The sequence below is a fragment of the Lagenorhynchus albirostris genome, chromosome 1, assembly GCF_949774975.1.
Source record: "Lagenorhynchus albirostris chromosome 1, mLagAlb1.1, whole genome shotgun sequence".
Classification (NCBI taxonomy): domain Eukaryota; kingdom Metazoa; phylum Chordata; class Mammalia; order Artiodactyla; family Delphinidae; genus Lagenorhynchus; species Lagenorhynchus albirostris.
In genome coordinates, this window is record NC_083095.1 from 187,161,262 (window position 1) to 187,178,444 (window position 17,183).

The following is a 17,183-nucleotide window of genomic DNA, read 5'->3' on the forward strand; positions in this document are numbered from 1 at the left end:
AATAATAGCAATTCCTTAGGGATAGGATGTTTTCTGGAGTTCCAGATCTACTCCACCCCTTCCAGTGGCTGTTAGGCTGCTGGTTTTCATGGCTAACGTGGTTGTGAGGCTATTGTGAGGTTACTGCAAAGCTAGGACAGGGAGAGAGATGGGAATAGGGAAAATTAAGACGCCAGAAAGTTGTCTACTGTCACTCAGACTGAACCATTTTTCTTGAATAAACACTCTACAGATTATTGCAATTTTTAATTAATTTCCAGAGTTCTCAAAAGTTGATTTAAAATTTTTTTGCCAGCGTTCTCATTGTTTTTCTGCGAGAACAGATTTTCAGAGGCCTTTACTCCACCATTGCAGAAGTTTATGACTCTTATACAATACATGTTTGAATCTTGCTAGGGCCACCAAGAAATGAATGTAAAATTTATAGGACTAGGTCCTAATTACTTTATCCTATTACTATATAGGCTGTACAAGTTTAAAAATAAAATAAAGTAAAAACAATTTCAAAGTATAAGATCCGAATATTATCCAGTATCTTCAAATGTTAAGATTTTCCTTTACATAAAATACTTCTTATCTTGAATTTATAAAAAGCAGTTATCATACTAACTATAAGCTGTTAGTGCTGTTTGTCAAATATTCCATTTTTCCTCACTTCCAAACATATGGTGAAATTGCATTTCCTAATACTTCTGCGGTTGGGTGAGGCCATTTGACCAGTTCTGGTTTATGAATCATAAGCAAAATGACATGTGTCACTTTTAAGCTGAACACTTTTAGACTGAGGCATGCCAGGGCTCTCTTTCCTCTTGCCATGATCACAGGTAATGTCCCAAACAATGTCAGATCCAATACCCAGTTAACCCAAGAGGGTAACATGAACAAGTAAGAAGTCTTGTGTTTCTCAGCTATTCGGAGTTTGGAATTATTTGTTACTGCAGCATAACCAAATATGTCCTGACTGATTAGCTAATATTTTCCAACTTGACATGTTTAATTTCCTTCACATGACCCTAGTCCACATTAGGCTTATTTTCCTTTGACTGTTTTTTGCTTTGTCATTTAATCATTTAGTTACTATATCATTATTTAACTGAATGCTTTATCTTTGCCAATTACTTTTGAACTCTTGGAGAGTAGAGATTATATCTTGGTTTCCTTTCTTAGTTGGTATACACTTACCTCAGCATGTCTATAATAAACCCTCTATAAATATTGGTTGAATTAAATTTAATGTATGTTCGCATAAGGAATGCTAATGTCAGTGTTCAATATATTAATACAATTTAAAACAGTAAGCTTTTTTTTCACTTTAATGAAAGTGTCAGAATGTGCTATGATCATGAGATAATCATTTGCACCAACCAGGTAACTAGTAAACTATAAAATTTTCTTATCCTTTTATTTTTTCCTTTGCTCGTTTTTCATTAAGAGAAATGAGATTTATGATACTATACTATACTCACTCATCCACTTCAATCACATAATTATGGAATATATGTATGAGGAGAGAACTTTTTTTTGAGTACTACAATATACTTATTGATATAATGTTTTGCATGAGTGATTTCTTCTGTAACTTGAGATTTGTGGACATAAAAGAAGCTTAACTCAAGTTTACTTATAAGAGCTATCCAGTCTTAAATGGATAGCTCTAAATTACATTTGGCAATCTTGCTGATGGCTCTTTGCTCTTAGATAAATAGATTAATATTTTAAGGAAGAGTTTCATAGTCAATGTTTTGAAAGCACCTTGCAAGAGAGGTGAAAATAACATCTTAGGACAGAATTCCCAAGAAGCTAGAAGCAAACAGACTCTAATCTTTTAGGGTCTGTTTAGTCTTAGAACAAGTTCAAAGTCTGAATATTCTTCAATGAGATCCAATGATAATATGTCCTAATCAAATATTTCAAGGAGTGAGAATATGCCATGAGAAATATCTGCTGAATTTATTCTATGTCAACCCTCAAATTCACAAGAGCCATTCAAAAGTGTTTAAACAAATTTTCAAAAGAAAAGCGCGGTCTCCCAAAACACAGCTTACTGGGGGAATTTAAAATGTCTTAAAAATAGTAAAATGAAAGATTGAAATTTAGGCCAACTTTACCTTGAAACATGAGAGTTTACAACCAGCTAAGGACACACTGAAGCATTTCTGAAGGCACACTTAAAAGGTAACATAGAGGAAAAACAGTTACTTGCATTAGTTGATCCTAGGGTGTGTGTGTGTGTGTGTGTGTGTGTGTGTGTGTGTGTGTGTGTGTGTGTGTGTGTGTGTGTGTGTGTGTGTGTGTGTGTGTGTGTGTGTGTGTGTGTGTGTGTGTGGTATTTACAAACCAAACTTTCAGAGATCTCTAAAGCGATTTCTAGAAATTGTAAGTAGAATATCTTATGGACATCAAACCCTTAACTATTATGGAAAATATAATGGGAAACCAGCATTTTTTTGAAATAAACATCTAATCTCTAAGTATTTATGAAATTCAAAGGACACCTGAACATATGGAGGAAGGGTTTTGAGACTGTAATTACTCTTCTTATTCACTTGTGTATTTAGCCCTTATTAGTAGGAACCTTTGAAATATTAGTCTGCACATATCAGCCCCTAAAAAGAATTTCATTTATTACCAAACACACCTGTAGCAATGGTAGGTAAAGGTCCAACAGAGGCATTCATTGCAAACCACTCCAAAAGGAATCCTTTCCCTGAGACTGAAGAGTCAGAAGAAAACTGAAATGTCAAAGAACTTCTAGTGGAGCTCAAAGAGCCAGTCTGGGTACCGCAATAGGTTCCAATCAGGCGGGAATGAATGCCAGCCCCATCATAAACCTGCATGGAAGGGACAGATAATAGAGCACTGAACTCAGGCAATCACCTCCATTTTTCCTCATAAATAGAAAACCACGAAGTATAAACTATGATTGCAAGTAATTAAATGTTTTAAAATTATCTATATCTTCCCTGCAGAATTATATTAGTAACTATGCTCCATGTGATATAGCTCATTATTCGATTTACAGTAAAACTTATGGGTGGAAAAGTAGGAACCAGGATAGTGGCACAACAACAGTGTCTATGAAATGTGCTTTGGGGCCACAAAAGGGAGGAATTAGGAAGAAAGGGGGAAAGTCACAAGAAAAAGGAAAAGTCACAAGAAAAAGGAAAAGTCTAATGAGAGAAAGTGGCCAGGTATCCTGAAGGAGTTCCCATTTCCAAAGAAGTAAAGAAGCAGAATTAATAACAGCAACAGAATCACAGCTTGTGAGGGCTCAGCATACTCAAAGCATGCAAGAAATCTCTTCATTTGGTTGAAAATGTTAGATTACATAGTTAGAGACATATTTTCTGATAGTTCCCAAATACGTAATCTTGAGCATGTTTATCTTTTTCTTCACATGTGGATGGATCTCTCCAATTACATTTCATATCCTTCCCTCCGTCTTGTAAATAATTTGAACAAGTTCGTTATAAGTGTTATTACATATTTCTCTATTGAAGCTACTATATAAGCTCAGATTTCAAATTAGCTAATAATTTTTTCCAACTTACTGAGCATCTATCAAGGACTAGGTTCTATGTGAAGCACTGTGGACCTAAAATGAATAAGACAGAATCTTGGCCCTCAAGAATCTGAGAGTAAAATAGTGAAACCCATAGAAGCAGAAAGTAGAATGGTGTTTACCAGGAGATGGGGGGAGTGGGGAACAGGGAGATGGTCAAAGGGTACAAAGTTTCAGTTATGCAAGATTAATAATCCTGAAGATCTAATGTAGAACAATGTGACTATAGCTAATATTACCATGTATATACTTGAAATTTGCGAAGAGGGTAAATCTTAAGTATTCTCACCACACCAGAAACAAAGAAAGAAGATGGTAACCATTTGAGGTGATGGATATGTTAATTAGCTTGATTGTGATTATTATTTTACAATGTAAAATTGTAAAATATCATATATCAGAAGACCTAGTTGTACATCTTAAATATATATAATATTTATTTGTCAAATATACCTCAATAAAACTGGATAAAAAATAATCTGATAGTGTTTCTGGAATTGATGCAGTTGCCAATGTCTGGATGGCAATGATCGCCACAATTTTTATATACTTATATTTACTTACTTTAAAATGATTGTTCAAATTTTTAACACTCTAACAGGAGAATAAACAGGGTAATGGGATATAAGATAGAATAAATTCTTAATTAAGACACATACACAAGCTTAGATAAAGCCCAACAGAAAGATTACAATAATGCGGAAAAAAAGTTAGTTACAGAATCAAAGATAATAATTATACTACCAGAATCACCATTGTTCAGGTAACCTGGAAGGGGTATTCGTGATGCAGGGTAGACCACCCCCTATGACTTGTAAATGCTTGAATAGACATTAACTTGGATCTATGGTTGCCAATAGCAAGTCACCAAAATGTATAAACATCAGTTGCTCTTGGAAACTCACCTTTAGTTTGTCATAATAGCAGTTGAGTGTTGCCTCCATGTCCATCTCCAAGATTCTACCATGGATAACCTGAGATTCATTCACATTCACTATCCAATGGTAATTGGAGTTGTGGGGGTAATTTCCGGGCCATAAGGGAGAGGCAATTTTCCCCTGAGTTCCCACAATATTGTCATTGCCAAATACTAGGAAGGAAAACAGAGTAGTAAATCAGACCTACTTAGAACAGCTCCTTAGTCAAATGAAAGAAACAAAAGCCAAGGGGTGTTAAAAAGGACGGACTTCTAATTGACTGCAATTTCTTTTCTGAACACTGAAAGAAATACTGCTTCCCTTTTGGTTTCTCTGCTATCTATTAATTCTTTGGAGAAGGGTGATATTGTGAATGGAATTCCATCTCCTTAGAAGACCACATGGTGTGAAAACAAGCAATTGCGTCCCATGTAAAATTGGGTTCCCAGACCCCAGGGAACTTGGTGACTTGGGAAGGGGTATCACCAGCCCTGTTCTATAATTTTGGTTTACCTATTTTACTTCATGTTAAAAAAGAACGAAACATGTTTTTTTTTTTTCTTTAACTACGTAAGAGAAACTGACATTTTCAAACAACATATAGAGTAGCTATTAATATTTAACATTTTATCCTATTAGAAGAATATCCTGTTATTACAATATCTGAGCACTTAGGAATATCCTAAAGTAATAGTAAACGTTTCTTGTGTTTTTTTAAATTAATTTTTATTGGAGTCTAGTTAATTTAAAATTTGTGTTAGTTTCTGCTGTACAGCAAAGTGAATCGGTTATACATATACATATATCCACTCTTTTTTAGATTCTTTTCCCATATAGGTCACCATGGAGTCTGGAGTAGAGTTCCCTGTGCTATACAGTAGGTCCTGACTAGTGATCTATTTTATGTATAGTAGTGCGTATATGTCAATCCCAATCTTCCAGTTTATCCCTCCCCCCTTCCCCTTTCCTCCTGGTAAAGTTTGCTTTCTACATCTGTGACTCTATTTCTGTTTCATAAATGGGTTCATTTGTACCAGAGTAAACATTTTTAACTTGAGGAATATAGAGATTATGGGATCAAATGAAACACATTTGATATAAGTATACCAAACTGAAACGATGATACATTAGAAAACTCTCTATTGCAATATCATGAAAAATGTTTAACTTAAAATTAGGTAGACACTAGAGCTTTAAAAGAATGTTAGAACCACTGAGAATGCTCTCCCTGGCTCTTAATGAGTCATTCATATATAATTTAATTTTTCTAGTATATAATAAAGTAATTCCACAGAGACATTAAATATAGGGGAATTGTTCTTAATGCATTACTGAAAACATTGCTATCCTTCTAGTTTGTAGGACACATTCTGGAAGCCATCACTAAAACAGAACCAACTCACTGTTGGTAAATGCAGCCTGGAAGCCCACGCCACTGCCCGAGCCATCGGAGACAAATCTGACCCACAGGATGTGCCCAAGGATGGATGAGTAATTGAGAGGGAGGACGTTTCCACAGTACCGTCCCACCAAGCGACCAGTGGCGTTTCCTTCCCGGATCTCCACAAAATCTCTGCTACAGTCTTGAGACTCCTCCACCTGGAAAGTTCTGATTGGAAAAAACAAAATTAGGGATTTAACTGATAAAATAAATTTGGGGATTATCCTGAATCACTTGCTGGGTTGACCTGTTTGGTTTTTAAATTTTTTTCTTTAACTTTAATCACAGTGTCTTTTGGCTAACTCAAAACATTTCTTACACTCAAATTTGTTGAAATGGTGATTCAAGAGATAAAAGACAATTAATACACTGCCTTCAGGGAGTTTTCTTTCTGGGGGAAAATTGGGCAACAAGATAGAAAAAAACAGAATATAGAAGACAGAATATCATGCCATCAGAGTTATTTTGAGGCAGAGGTATCACATGCAATTGTGAGGTTCAGTAATAGCTTGATGGAGAGATTTTTTTTCAGATGGAAATGTAAACATAAGCTGGATTTAAGGTGCAAAAATGGTGGGCAGGGAATGCGTGCTAACCAAAGCACATATGCAGAAAGAGTGGGACATATTTAGAAATCTGTGAGAGGTCTCGTTTGGTTAGAATACTGAGTACCTTTAAGAAAACATTAGAAGACATAGCTGGAGCAGTATGATGGGTTAATTTTGGGAGAGCTTAAATGCCAATCAAAGGCATCTGTACTTAATTTCTGTAAAGGTAGAAAAAATATGGCATTTGCACTAAAACAGGCTAGCGTTCAAGCATGGCATATTCAACTTCTTTATATTCTGCAATTATGATGACATGGGGGAATGGAGGGTGAGAAATAAGATCTACCTCATGTAATTGTCATTAGTCACATATATAAAGAGTCTGGAACACATAGATGCTCAATGAATGCCTTTAAAAATTGGCCTCAATGCTTAAAAAAATTGGATATAATCAAGGTAATATGGTGTTGGTGGGAGGGTAGACAAATAGATAAATATAACAGAAGAGATGGTCCAGAAAAGGATCCACAAGTATAAAGCCAATTCAACCCAATTCATGGTGCCAAGTTTGGGCTTCAGAAGAGACTCTGAGGCTGTATTTGGAAATCACCTGTACGCATATGAAAATAGCTGAAAACATGGCTAGATTGGGGGTTTAGAAATGAAAAAGTGGGGAGTGATACATAGAGAGAGAGAGAAGAGATAAGAGCAGAAGCTTAGGGAACACCCATATTTTGAGTTCAGTGAAAGGAAGAGGAAGCAATAAACCCAAGAATAGTCTGGAAAGTAGGATAAAAACAAGATCAGTGTCATGTCACAGAAGCCAAGAGAAAATTAAGGAGAGAGTGATGAAGAGTGTCATATGACAGAAAGATCCAGGATTAAGAACAGGCTATAGCAGGGGTCCCCAACCCCCGAGCAGGCGAGCAAATGAAGCTTCATCTGCTGCTCTGCATCTCTCCCCATCACTCACAGTACCGCCTGAACCATCCCCCCCCACCCCCCCCACACCAAGTCCATGGAAAAACTGTCTTCCACGAAACCGGTCCCTGGTGCCAAAAAGGTTGGGGACTGTTGGGCTATAGGATTTGGTTACTCAAAGTAAATTAGTAACTTTTAAAGGAGCAGTTTTAGAGGGTCCACTATAGGATTATTTTTCACACATATTAAGGAGTAAATTAGATGATTTTTGGTGATTTCCATAAGACGATGAATTACAATAACAACAAGACAATAACAAGCTTTCTATAACACCCAACAATTAGAATTTATAAATTCTCTATATTTATATTTTTCATGTGCCCATTAACATGCATAAAAATGTATCAATATATAGTTGACAACACACCAAGTCTCAGAAAATATTAAAACTATTAAAAAACATGTTCTCTGACCACTATAGAATAAAATTAGAACAGGGTAATAAGGAGATAACAAAGAGATCCCGCAATTTGGATATGTAAAACAACTTTCTATATAAACCATGTGTTAAACAAGAAATCATAATGGCAATTTAGAATATATCTAGGACTGAATGAGAGTGAACACATTATGTATTAAAACAGGCAGAGTTGAGCAGTAGAAGTGTGCTGGGCCCATAAAACTTAGGGAGTGTAGTCAAAGCATTATTTAGAGGGAAATTTATAGCCTTAAATGTTTATGGTAAAAAAGAACTAATACTAAGAAAAGTGGACTAGATGTCTAATCCCAGAAGTTAGTAAAACAAAAAACAAACATACAAACCGCATAAAGGAAGTAGAAGAAATAACACGACAACATCTGAAATTAGTGAAACAGAAATGTAGAAAATACTAGAAAAGATTAAGAAACCAAAAGCTATTCTTTTGATAAGACTAACAAAGTATAAACCTCCAATAAGACTGACCAATAACAGAAGAAAGCTTAAGTGAGCAATATTACTAATAAGAAAAGGACAAAACAACAGATATACTAGAAATTTTTAAAATTATAATGAAATTTACTAAAAACCTATGCCACTAAATTTGAACTTAGACAATTTTTATAAAAATGCAATACTATAACTAGTTGAAGAAAAAAAATGAAAAAACCTAAAAATACCATTAAATCAAAAAATGTCAGTATTAAAAATTGCCTGCAGACAAAAGGAAACAAATACCTGAGCCCAGATTATTTTATAGAGGAACTCTACCAAAGCTTCAATAAGTCAATATCCCAATCCTAATCTTGTGTATATTGTAAAAAAAAAAAAAATAGAAAAGAGGGGACAGAGTCCAACTTATTTAATGAATTTAATATAATCTTGGAAGCAAAATCAGTCAAGGGAGGTCAAAGAAAGAAAAAGTTTAAGTCAATCTCACTTAATGCAGATGAAAAATCTTACATAAAATATTAGCTAAATCAATCCATCAATCTGTAAAATATGTAAATCTTAATAAGGTTGGACTCACAATGGTTTAAGATGAAAAGATCTATTACAACAATTCAACACACACATGTACGCACAAAGATTTAAAGAGAAAAAAAGATGGAAAAATATATGAAGGGAGAATCAGTGACAATTGCAGTAAAGCATTCGCTAAAACTGAACACCCATTCATCACAAAAACTCTTAGAAAATTAGGAATAGAGGGAAATTTTCTCAGCTGGATGAGAACTGCCCACCAAACACCTACAGCAAATATACTTAGAGGTAAAAGTTTTTAAACATTTAATTTAAATAAGAAACAACACAAGAAAGCTTGCTCATCACTTTGTTGCACAGTATACTGAAGGGTTCTCCAGGGCAATAAGACAGGGAAAGGGGGAATGGTTGTAAGAATTGGAAAGGAAGTGCTATAAATCAATATTCAAGAGCACGCATTCATTCATAAATATCTACCGAGCACCTTAACATGTCAGGTCCTTTTCTAGGCACTGAAGATAGAGTAGCAGACAAGAGACAAAATTTTGGGCGATTCTAGAGAATGGAACAGTGGCAGGATAAGATAATATGCAAATTTACAATGCTTGGTGTCAGTCTATTTATCTCTTGCAAAAATAAAATATAGTGTGTGTGTGTGAAAAAACAAAACAAACAAAAAAAGATAATATGCAAAAATTAATAGGGTTTCCTTATACTAGCAAATGATAATTTACAAGATGTAACTTAGTCAACACTCATTCAACAATATTTGTCTCTCTACTATATTGCCAAACACTGGGACAGGACAATGAAGAAAACAGACAATGTTCCTTCCTTCGGGGAGCTTACATTCTAGAAGGAGAGATAGATAACAAACAAATAAATAGAAATATAATGAGGTAGTGATATGCTCCAGGAGGAAAAAACCAAGTGATTAAGGAGGGTTATTTTAGGTAAGGTGGACAGGGTACATCCATGATTTTTAAATGGGCACCATTTTTAATAGCAACAAAAAATAAGCTGGCTAGGAATAAATGTAACATGATATCTATAAGACTTTTAAGGAAAAAATACGAAATTTTAGTGAAGGACATAAAAGAAGACTGAATAAACGGAAAGATACTCCAAGTGCAGTATGAAGAGTCAATAAAGATTCTCCCCAAATTAATCTATAAATTCAATGTATTTCCAGTAAAATCAGTAAGTATGATTGCATTTATGTAAAATGTAAAACAGAAAGCAATATTAGGTAGTGTGTATGGAGACATGTATGTATATATTATTGATATATATATAATAAAAGGATATAAACATGCATAGACGTGATACACATAAAATTCAGAATATGGGTCATCTCTGTGATGAGAAGGTAAGGGAATGTGATGCTGCCCTGTAATATTTTATTTATTTAAAATTAATTTTTAAATATAAAAGCAATTTAATTTTTTTTAAGGTAAATGAAGTGAGTGCAAACAATTCTTTTTTTCAGAAGTAACTGAAAGAAATTTTTGCTGAGAAGAAGAAGGACAAGATAAAGAGAAGAAGAAAGAATGGTCTAGTAGGACTATAGAAAAAAAAACATTGGGAAGGGAAAAAAATGTCTTGAGAATAGAAAACTTACTTCCTCGCTGTGTATCTTTCAGTCACTGCTCAACCTTACGTGAGCAAGACTTCACATGATGGTAAGTACAGCGCCCTCCCCGGGCTCTATCTCAGCTAACAGGTTAGGATGCTTAAGGTACAGCTGACCAGCCTGGAGGTTCTGGGACCTCACTGCTCACTTTGGGATCAATGTATCAGGCACACCTCTGAGCCTTCACTGCCGACCAGAGCCCTGGAGCCAACCGGTCAGCTCTGCTCTACCACTGGCTTCTCAAGCCATATACTAGCACCGGTAGGTCTCTAGCCAGACGGTGAGTCTGTGGCTCTCACGATCCCACCAAGGTGGGTTACTACAGTGTAGATCCTCTGGATCTATAGTTCAGACTTAGTCTTAGCAGCAAGCTGTGACTGATAACCGAGCACAGAGGAGATCGGGGAAGACCCACATCAGGCTAAACAAACCACACAGTTGTCTTACCTCCACTGTCCTCCTTGACAAATTAATGCTTCATGAGACAAAGTTCAGAACTACCATCACTTCTGGCAAATAATTGTTCTGAATCCACCCTTAGAATAGCTGTCAAGTTGGGCTCTTAAACTCAGGCTCAGCTTTGTTATGATATCAGAACGTTATCAACAAGGTACCATATGCTAAAACTGTGTTCTTCTGATTTTCAGAAGAAGGAAGAAGGGGTGATCATTCTCCTCAGCAGGCGACTTATATGAAATTGCCCCGAAATCTTTACTCAAAACGCTGCACGTGGTTTACCAGCATCAGCGTCACCCCAGTGCTTGTTTGAAACGAAGCATCAGGCCCCACCAACCAACTGTATCGGAATATGAATTTTAACAAGATCCCAGGTGATCAACATGTACAAGAAAGTCTGGTCCAATGGTCGAGAAGATCACTAAGTGCAAGGTTTTTCTGTTTTTTGTACCAGACTGGTATAATCCAATGCTAGATGTCACAAAAGACATTTCATCAGAAAGGATGGTAGGATGATACCTGTAAGAATCAAATTAGACTTTTTAAAACGTTTTGTTGTTCTTGGAAGTCTTTCGTTTAGTCCGGTTCATTTTATAAGCAAATCCATCCTCTTGCCAAACACTTTGGCTCAGATCTGCTGGTAAAAATATGATGTGGAACAAAAATAGTACAGTCACTGTTTCTCATTATCTCATTTTGATTCTTGAACCTAGATCAATCGCATTTGAAAAGGACTCTGCCAGCATAAAATACATTTTCTGTTCATTCCTTTAAATATCTGTTTTATAAAAAAATGTCTTTGGGGGTTTTATTTCTCCCCCCTCCTTTTGTGTTATAGATGCAACCATAATTTCTCCAGCTTTTCTCCCTACTCGATTTCACCGCCGTGTCCACAATCCAAACCCCATATTTTAGAACTTGACATAGTCCATATGTTTTTCATATGCTTCTCACCCACCCCAGGGGAAGTTTCCAAGCACCCATCTGGATATAGTTTAGACCAGGGCAGAAATAACTCAGAGGCCTGGCCATAAAGCCCTTCTCAGTATCATCTGCATAGAGGGGAGCATCTTGCATTCCACAGATTACACTTTAAAAATAAAACTCAAGCAAGGAACACAAACTAATCAAAATTAACTTCTTATGGATGAGACAGGAAAAAGATGAAGCATTAAGATTTGCTTATGCAATAATCAGGACTTACTGTCCATTGAAGAGTAAAATGAATGACACTGGCTTTTTGTGTTTATCTTCCACCCTCTAGGAGGAAAGCCCAGTGTTGTTCATTTGGATTTGACTCTGAACTGCCACACAAGATACTTTAGAAATGGCAGAGTGAGAGAATCTAACATTCACTGAACATCAGGTGTGCATCAGCTTTGTGGTACACATTTAAAATTTAACATCTTTGATCACACCTATGGCCCTATATGGATATGATTATCCCCTATAGATGAAATGAATCTCTTTAGGTTTTAAACAAATAGCTTCTTGACATTAACTTATTAGTAACTTAACAAGAAATGGGATGTTGTCTGTCTTAAACATTCCCAGTACCTGGCCCAGTTCCTGAGAACCACTGAACGTCAGATTGTTCAAGAATGTGACTGTGGTAAAGACCAAGAGGAAAAAGACCAGAAAAGCCCTTTGATCTAGCAATTATGAGGCCTATTAAGCCGTGTGAAGGACTTTGAACTTTATCATAAGAACGATGTTCATGGTTTATTCATCACTGGATATAAAACATCAATTATGGGAGTAACATGTGCTTTATATATGAAGCATCTAGCAAGGGTGCAACAGTGCTTATGTGTATAAAGTAGGGGCTTAATAAATATCTGTTGAACAAAGAAATATATATATATATAGTTTTATATATATATAGTTATATATATATGGTCACATATATATTTTTTTTCCCATATAAAACTTTGTGCTTTTAGTAAAGACAAAAGCAAACAAAACCTCTTTCCCACGTGGCAACTTAAATTTGTATTGCCTTTCAGGTGTTCAGAGGGTGTCTTTGTTTTGACACAATGCCAGCTGGACCCTGAAGAGGCACTGTCTGATCGATGGGCTAAAACAAAGTAACTTGAGATGTTTGAATGTGGTCCACAAATAGGACTTCTCTTTCATGTTTAAAAATCCATTCTTGATGCACAGAATGGCATGCCTAGAAGAGGCGCAAGACTTTTTTGAATAAACAGAGCAGTGTCTCCAAAACAATCTTCTTCTCTCCAAGCAAGTTACTTCTTATATTCTTTTCAAGACAGAATTATCAACCCCAACCAAAGCCCAATAATCTATGACACAGTAAAACAAATAATTTTTAATTTAAAATGGCAATTTAAATACCAATGTCTTGGGACTTCCCTGGTGGCGCAGTGGTTGAGAATCTGCCTGCCAAGACAGGGGACATGGGTTTGATCCCTGGTCCGGGAAGATCCCACAGGCCGCGGAGCAACTAAGCCCGTGAGCCACAACTACTGAGCCTGCGCTCTAGAGCCCATGAGCCACAACTACTGAAGTCCGCACGCCTAGAGCCTGTGCTCCACAACAAGAGAAGCCACTGCAATGAGAAGCCCACACACCACAATGAAGACCCAATGCAGCCAATAAATAAATAAATAAATAAATAAATAAATAAATACCAATGTCTTATCATCCAATGTTTATGAAGCACTCATTACCAGTGTGGCATGTCACAAGTATCTCTCTACTGATGGGATTAAAAGGTCCCATTTCACTTACCATGTGCTTTTCACTAACAACTTCCAGAAAATATATTATTGTTGTTTAATTTAACCTAAGACCACTCAGAATGTGGCAGGATCCTACTGTTGATTGCATGTCCATAGTTCATATTCAAAAAGGCTTACAGTTCAACGAGGAACATGAGAGTGATTTTACAAATCAACCACTAAATTCTGTAAAAAATTAATAAAGAGATACCTCAGTTATACAAAGCTGAGAAACCAGAAGAAGGAGCTCTCACACCCTGTGAAGGTAGCAGAGCCCAAGAGGAAGAAGAAAGACTCCTCTTCTTTCTTGGCATGGACTTAGCCAATAAGAAGCCATGGACTCTGTTCACTGAAGCCCTCCCAGCTTCCTTTTCCCTGTATAAAAGCATCCTCCTTCTTCTGCTGTGCAGGGACTTGCAGGGGCTCACCATAGGTGCAGACCCTGAATTGCAATTCTCTGCCAATCCTGAATAAACCCATCTTTGATGGAGAAGTATCTGGCATTCTATTTATTTCAGATCAACATTGCATTGGTTTGATAAGCAAACAGGTATGGTACCCACAAATCCAGCCCACTGTCACTCACTGTTTTTCTTGCCAGCCCTGGAGTTTAATGGTATGTCCTTCTCCTGGATCCAAGCTCACACTCTCTTAGCGTTTGAAGCTCTCCAGGTTTTATTCGGAATCTGTTTCAAAGCTTCATCTTTCTGGTCAATGCTTTGTTCTGTACATGAGTATTCACTTGGCACTTCTATCTGATTTGAGATCAGGCGGTTTCAACTGAAACTGGCTAGACTTCGACCCATTCCTTCAGGAGCAGGGGCTGTTTCACTGAAACTGTGCCAGTTTTTGTCCAGCCTTCAGCATATGCCTTTGCAAAGGGCTATTCTCTGGACACTGGCTGAAAAAACCTTTGGCCTGGCTCCTCTAGGACCAAGACGTTTCCTTAGAATTGGCTGTTATTCAGGCTTCCGAGCTGTTTGAATTGAGCTGTTTGTGTTGTAAAATGTTTGAAAATTGTTCTTTTACTTTAGAGAAAAACCTCTGAGAAATGGAAGCCCAGTTTTTGAGAGTACCCACACCCCCAACAGGGACTCTGGCAGATCTGATGTTTAAGACTAAAGTCCTTCCTTATGCACATTCCTAACTAAATGGACCAACCCAATAAAAGTCTGCCATACAGAGTGAAGTAAGTCAGAAAGAAAAAGACAAATACCGTATGCTAACACATATATAAGGAATTTAAGAAAAAAAAATGTTATGAAGAACCTAGGGGTAAGACAGGAATAAAGACACAGACCTACTGGAGAACAGACTTGAGGATATGGGGAGGGGGAAGGGTGAGCTGTGACAGGGCGAGAGAGAGTCATGGACATATATACACTACCAAACGTAAGGTAGATAGCTAGTGGGAAGCAGCCGCATGGCACAGGGATATCTGCTCGGTGCTTTGTGACCGCCTGGAGGGGTGGGATAGGGAGGGTGGGAGAGAGAGAGACGCAAGAGGGGAGAGATATGGGAACATATGTATATGTATAACTGATTCACTTTGTTATAAAGCAGAAACTAACACACCATTGTAAAGCAATTATACCCCAATAAAGATGTTAAAAAAAAAAAGGCAATTTAGGATATCAATGGCCATTGTGGGGAACTTTTGAAATCCCCAAACTTAACTTTCTTAGAACCAAAGTAGACTACAATGGCTCAAAAATTTCCAGAAATGTGTGGAATACTTACTTACTTTGGTATTTTGAGGCTTCCCAACATTATCTGGAGCCTAGAATTGCCTCTCTACAAAATAAGATTTTAAGGCTACTGAGGCAAACATAATTAATGAGATAAAATGGCCCCCAACGCCTCAGGCTCTTCTTCCAGCACCATCTGGTCTCTCCATTGGCTCCTCATGGTCAGACCTCATCTCCGGGGCCATCTTCCTCCTTCCTTGCTACACCACCTATGCCTCCTTTGTACTGCCAATTCCCCCATACTAATTCTCTTAATGAGCTTCCCCATTTGAAGCTCTTCCCATTCCTGTTTCCTCTGCACTTGTTAGAATATGTCTGTTTACAGCCACTATGGAGAACAGTATGGAGGTTCCATAAAAAACTAAAAATAGAAATACCATATGACCCAGCAATCCCACTACTAGGCATATACCCTGAGAAAACCATAATTCAAAAAGAGTCATGTGTCATAATGTTTACTGCAGCTCTATTTACAATAGCCAGGACATGGAAGCAACCTAAGTGTCCATCAACAGATGAATGGATAAAGAAGATGTGGCACATGTATGCAATGGAATATTACTCAGCCACAAAAAGAAACAAAATTGAGTTATTTGTAGTGAGGTGGATGGACCTAGAGTCTGTCATACAGAATGAAGCAAGTCAGAAGGAGAAAAACACATACCGTATGCTAACACATATATATGGAATCTTAAAAAAAAAAAAAGGTTCTAATGAACCTAGTTGCAGGGCAGGAATAAAGATGTAGACATAGAAAATGGACTTGAGGACATGGAGTGGGAGGGTGAAGCTGGGGTGAAGTGAGAGTTGCATCCACATATATACACTACCGAATGTAAAATAGTTAGCTAGTTGGAAGCAGCAGCATAGCACAGGGAGATCAGCTCAGTGCTTTGCAATGACAGAGGGGTGGGATAGGGAGAGTGGGAGGGAGGCTCAAGAGGGAGGGGATATGGGGACATGAGTATGCATATGGCTGTTTCGCTTTGTTGTGCAACAGAAACTAACACAGTATTGGGAAGCAATTATACTCCAATAAAGATCTATTAAAAAAAATAAACATAAGCCTTCTGAGAACCCAGAGGCTAAGCCCTTAGTTTTTTGTACTCCCTGGACTAAAGCTGAACTGCAATCCATAGGCAAAGGCTTTCCCAAAGTCACTGGAGATGCTCACAAATTGCTGGACAATTTAATATAGTCATTCAAACTTGTCAACCTGGCTTCTCTGACTTATATCAGCTAGTTCATATGCTGGTGAGTGAGGGCCAGGCTCAGCATTGGATGAAAACCACTAATTGGGGGAAATCCTAAAAGGTCTCTAGAATTACAGCTGGGAGACCAGCCTGCTATCTTTTTTTTAAAGATTTAATCTAATTTATTTTTTTGGCTGTGTTGGGTCTTCGTTGCTGTGCGTAGGCTTTCTCTAGTTGTGGCGAGCGGGGGTCACTCTTGGTTGCGGTGCGCGGGCTCCTTATTGCGGTGGTTTCTCTTGTTGCAGAGCAGCATGGGCTCCAGGCGCTCAGGCTTCAGTAGGTGCAGCACGTGGGCTCAGTAGTTGTGGCACGTGGGCTCTCGTATGCCCAGTAGCTGTGGCGTATGAGCTTAGCTGCTCCACAGCATGTGGGATCTTTCCAGACCAGGGATCGAACCCGTGTCCCCTGCATGGGCAGGCAGATTCTTATCCACTGTACCACCAAGAAAGTCCCCAGCCTGCTATCTTATTATATGATCAGGCTTGGCCAATCCCTAGGCAG

At 37.4% G+C, this 17,183-nt stretch overlaps 1 protein-coding gene across 1 annotated transcript in view; it reads right to left on the bottom strand.

The window, feature by feature from the left end:
• The window catches only part of CUBN (cubilin), a 265,343-nt gene that overhangs the window by 98,192 nt on the left and 149,968 nt on the right, over positions 1-17,183 (bottom strand). The window contains exons 37-39 of the mRNA XM_060162639.1: positions 5,883-6,088; positions 4,468-4,652; positions 2,639-2,831 (exon numbers count right to left, since the gene is read on the bottom strand). Coding sequence (XP_060018622.1) covers positions 2,639-2,831; positions 4,468-4,652; positions 5,883-6,088 — 584 coding nt within the window. The remainder of the gene's footprint in view (positions 1-2,638; positions 2,832-4,467; positions 4,653-5,882; positions 6,089-17,183) is intronic.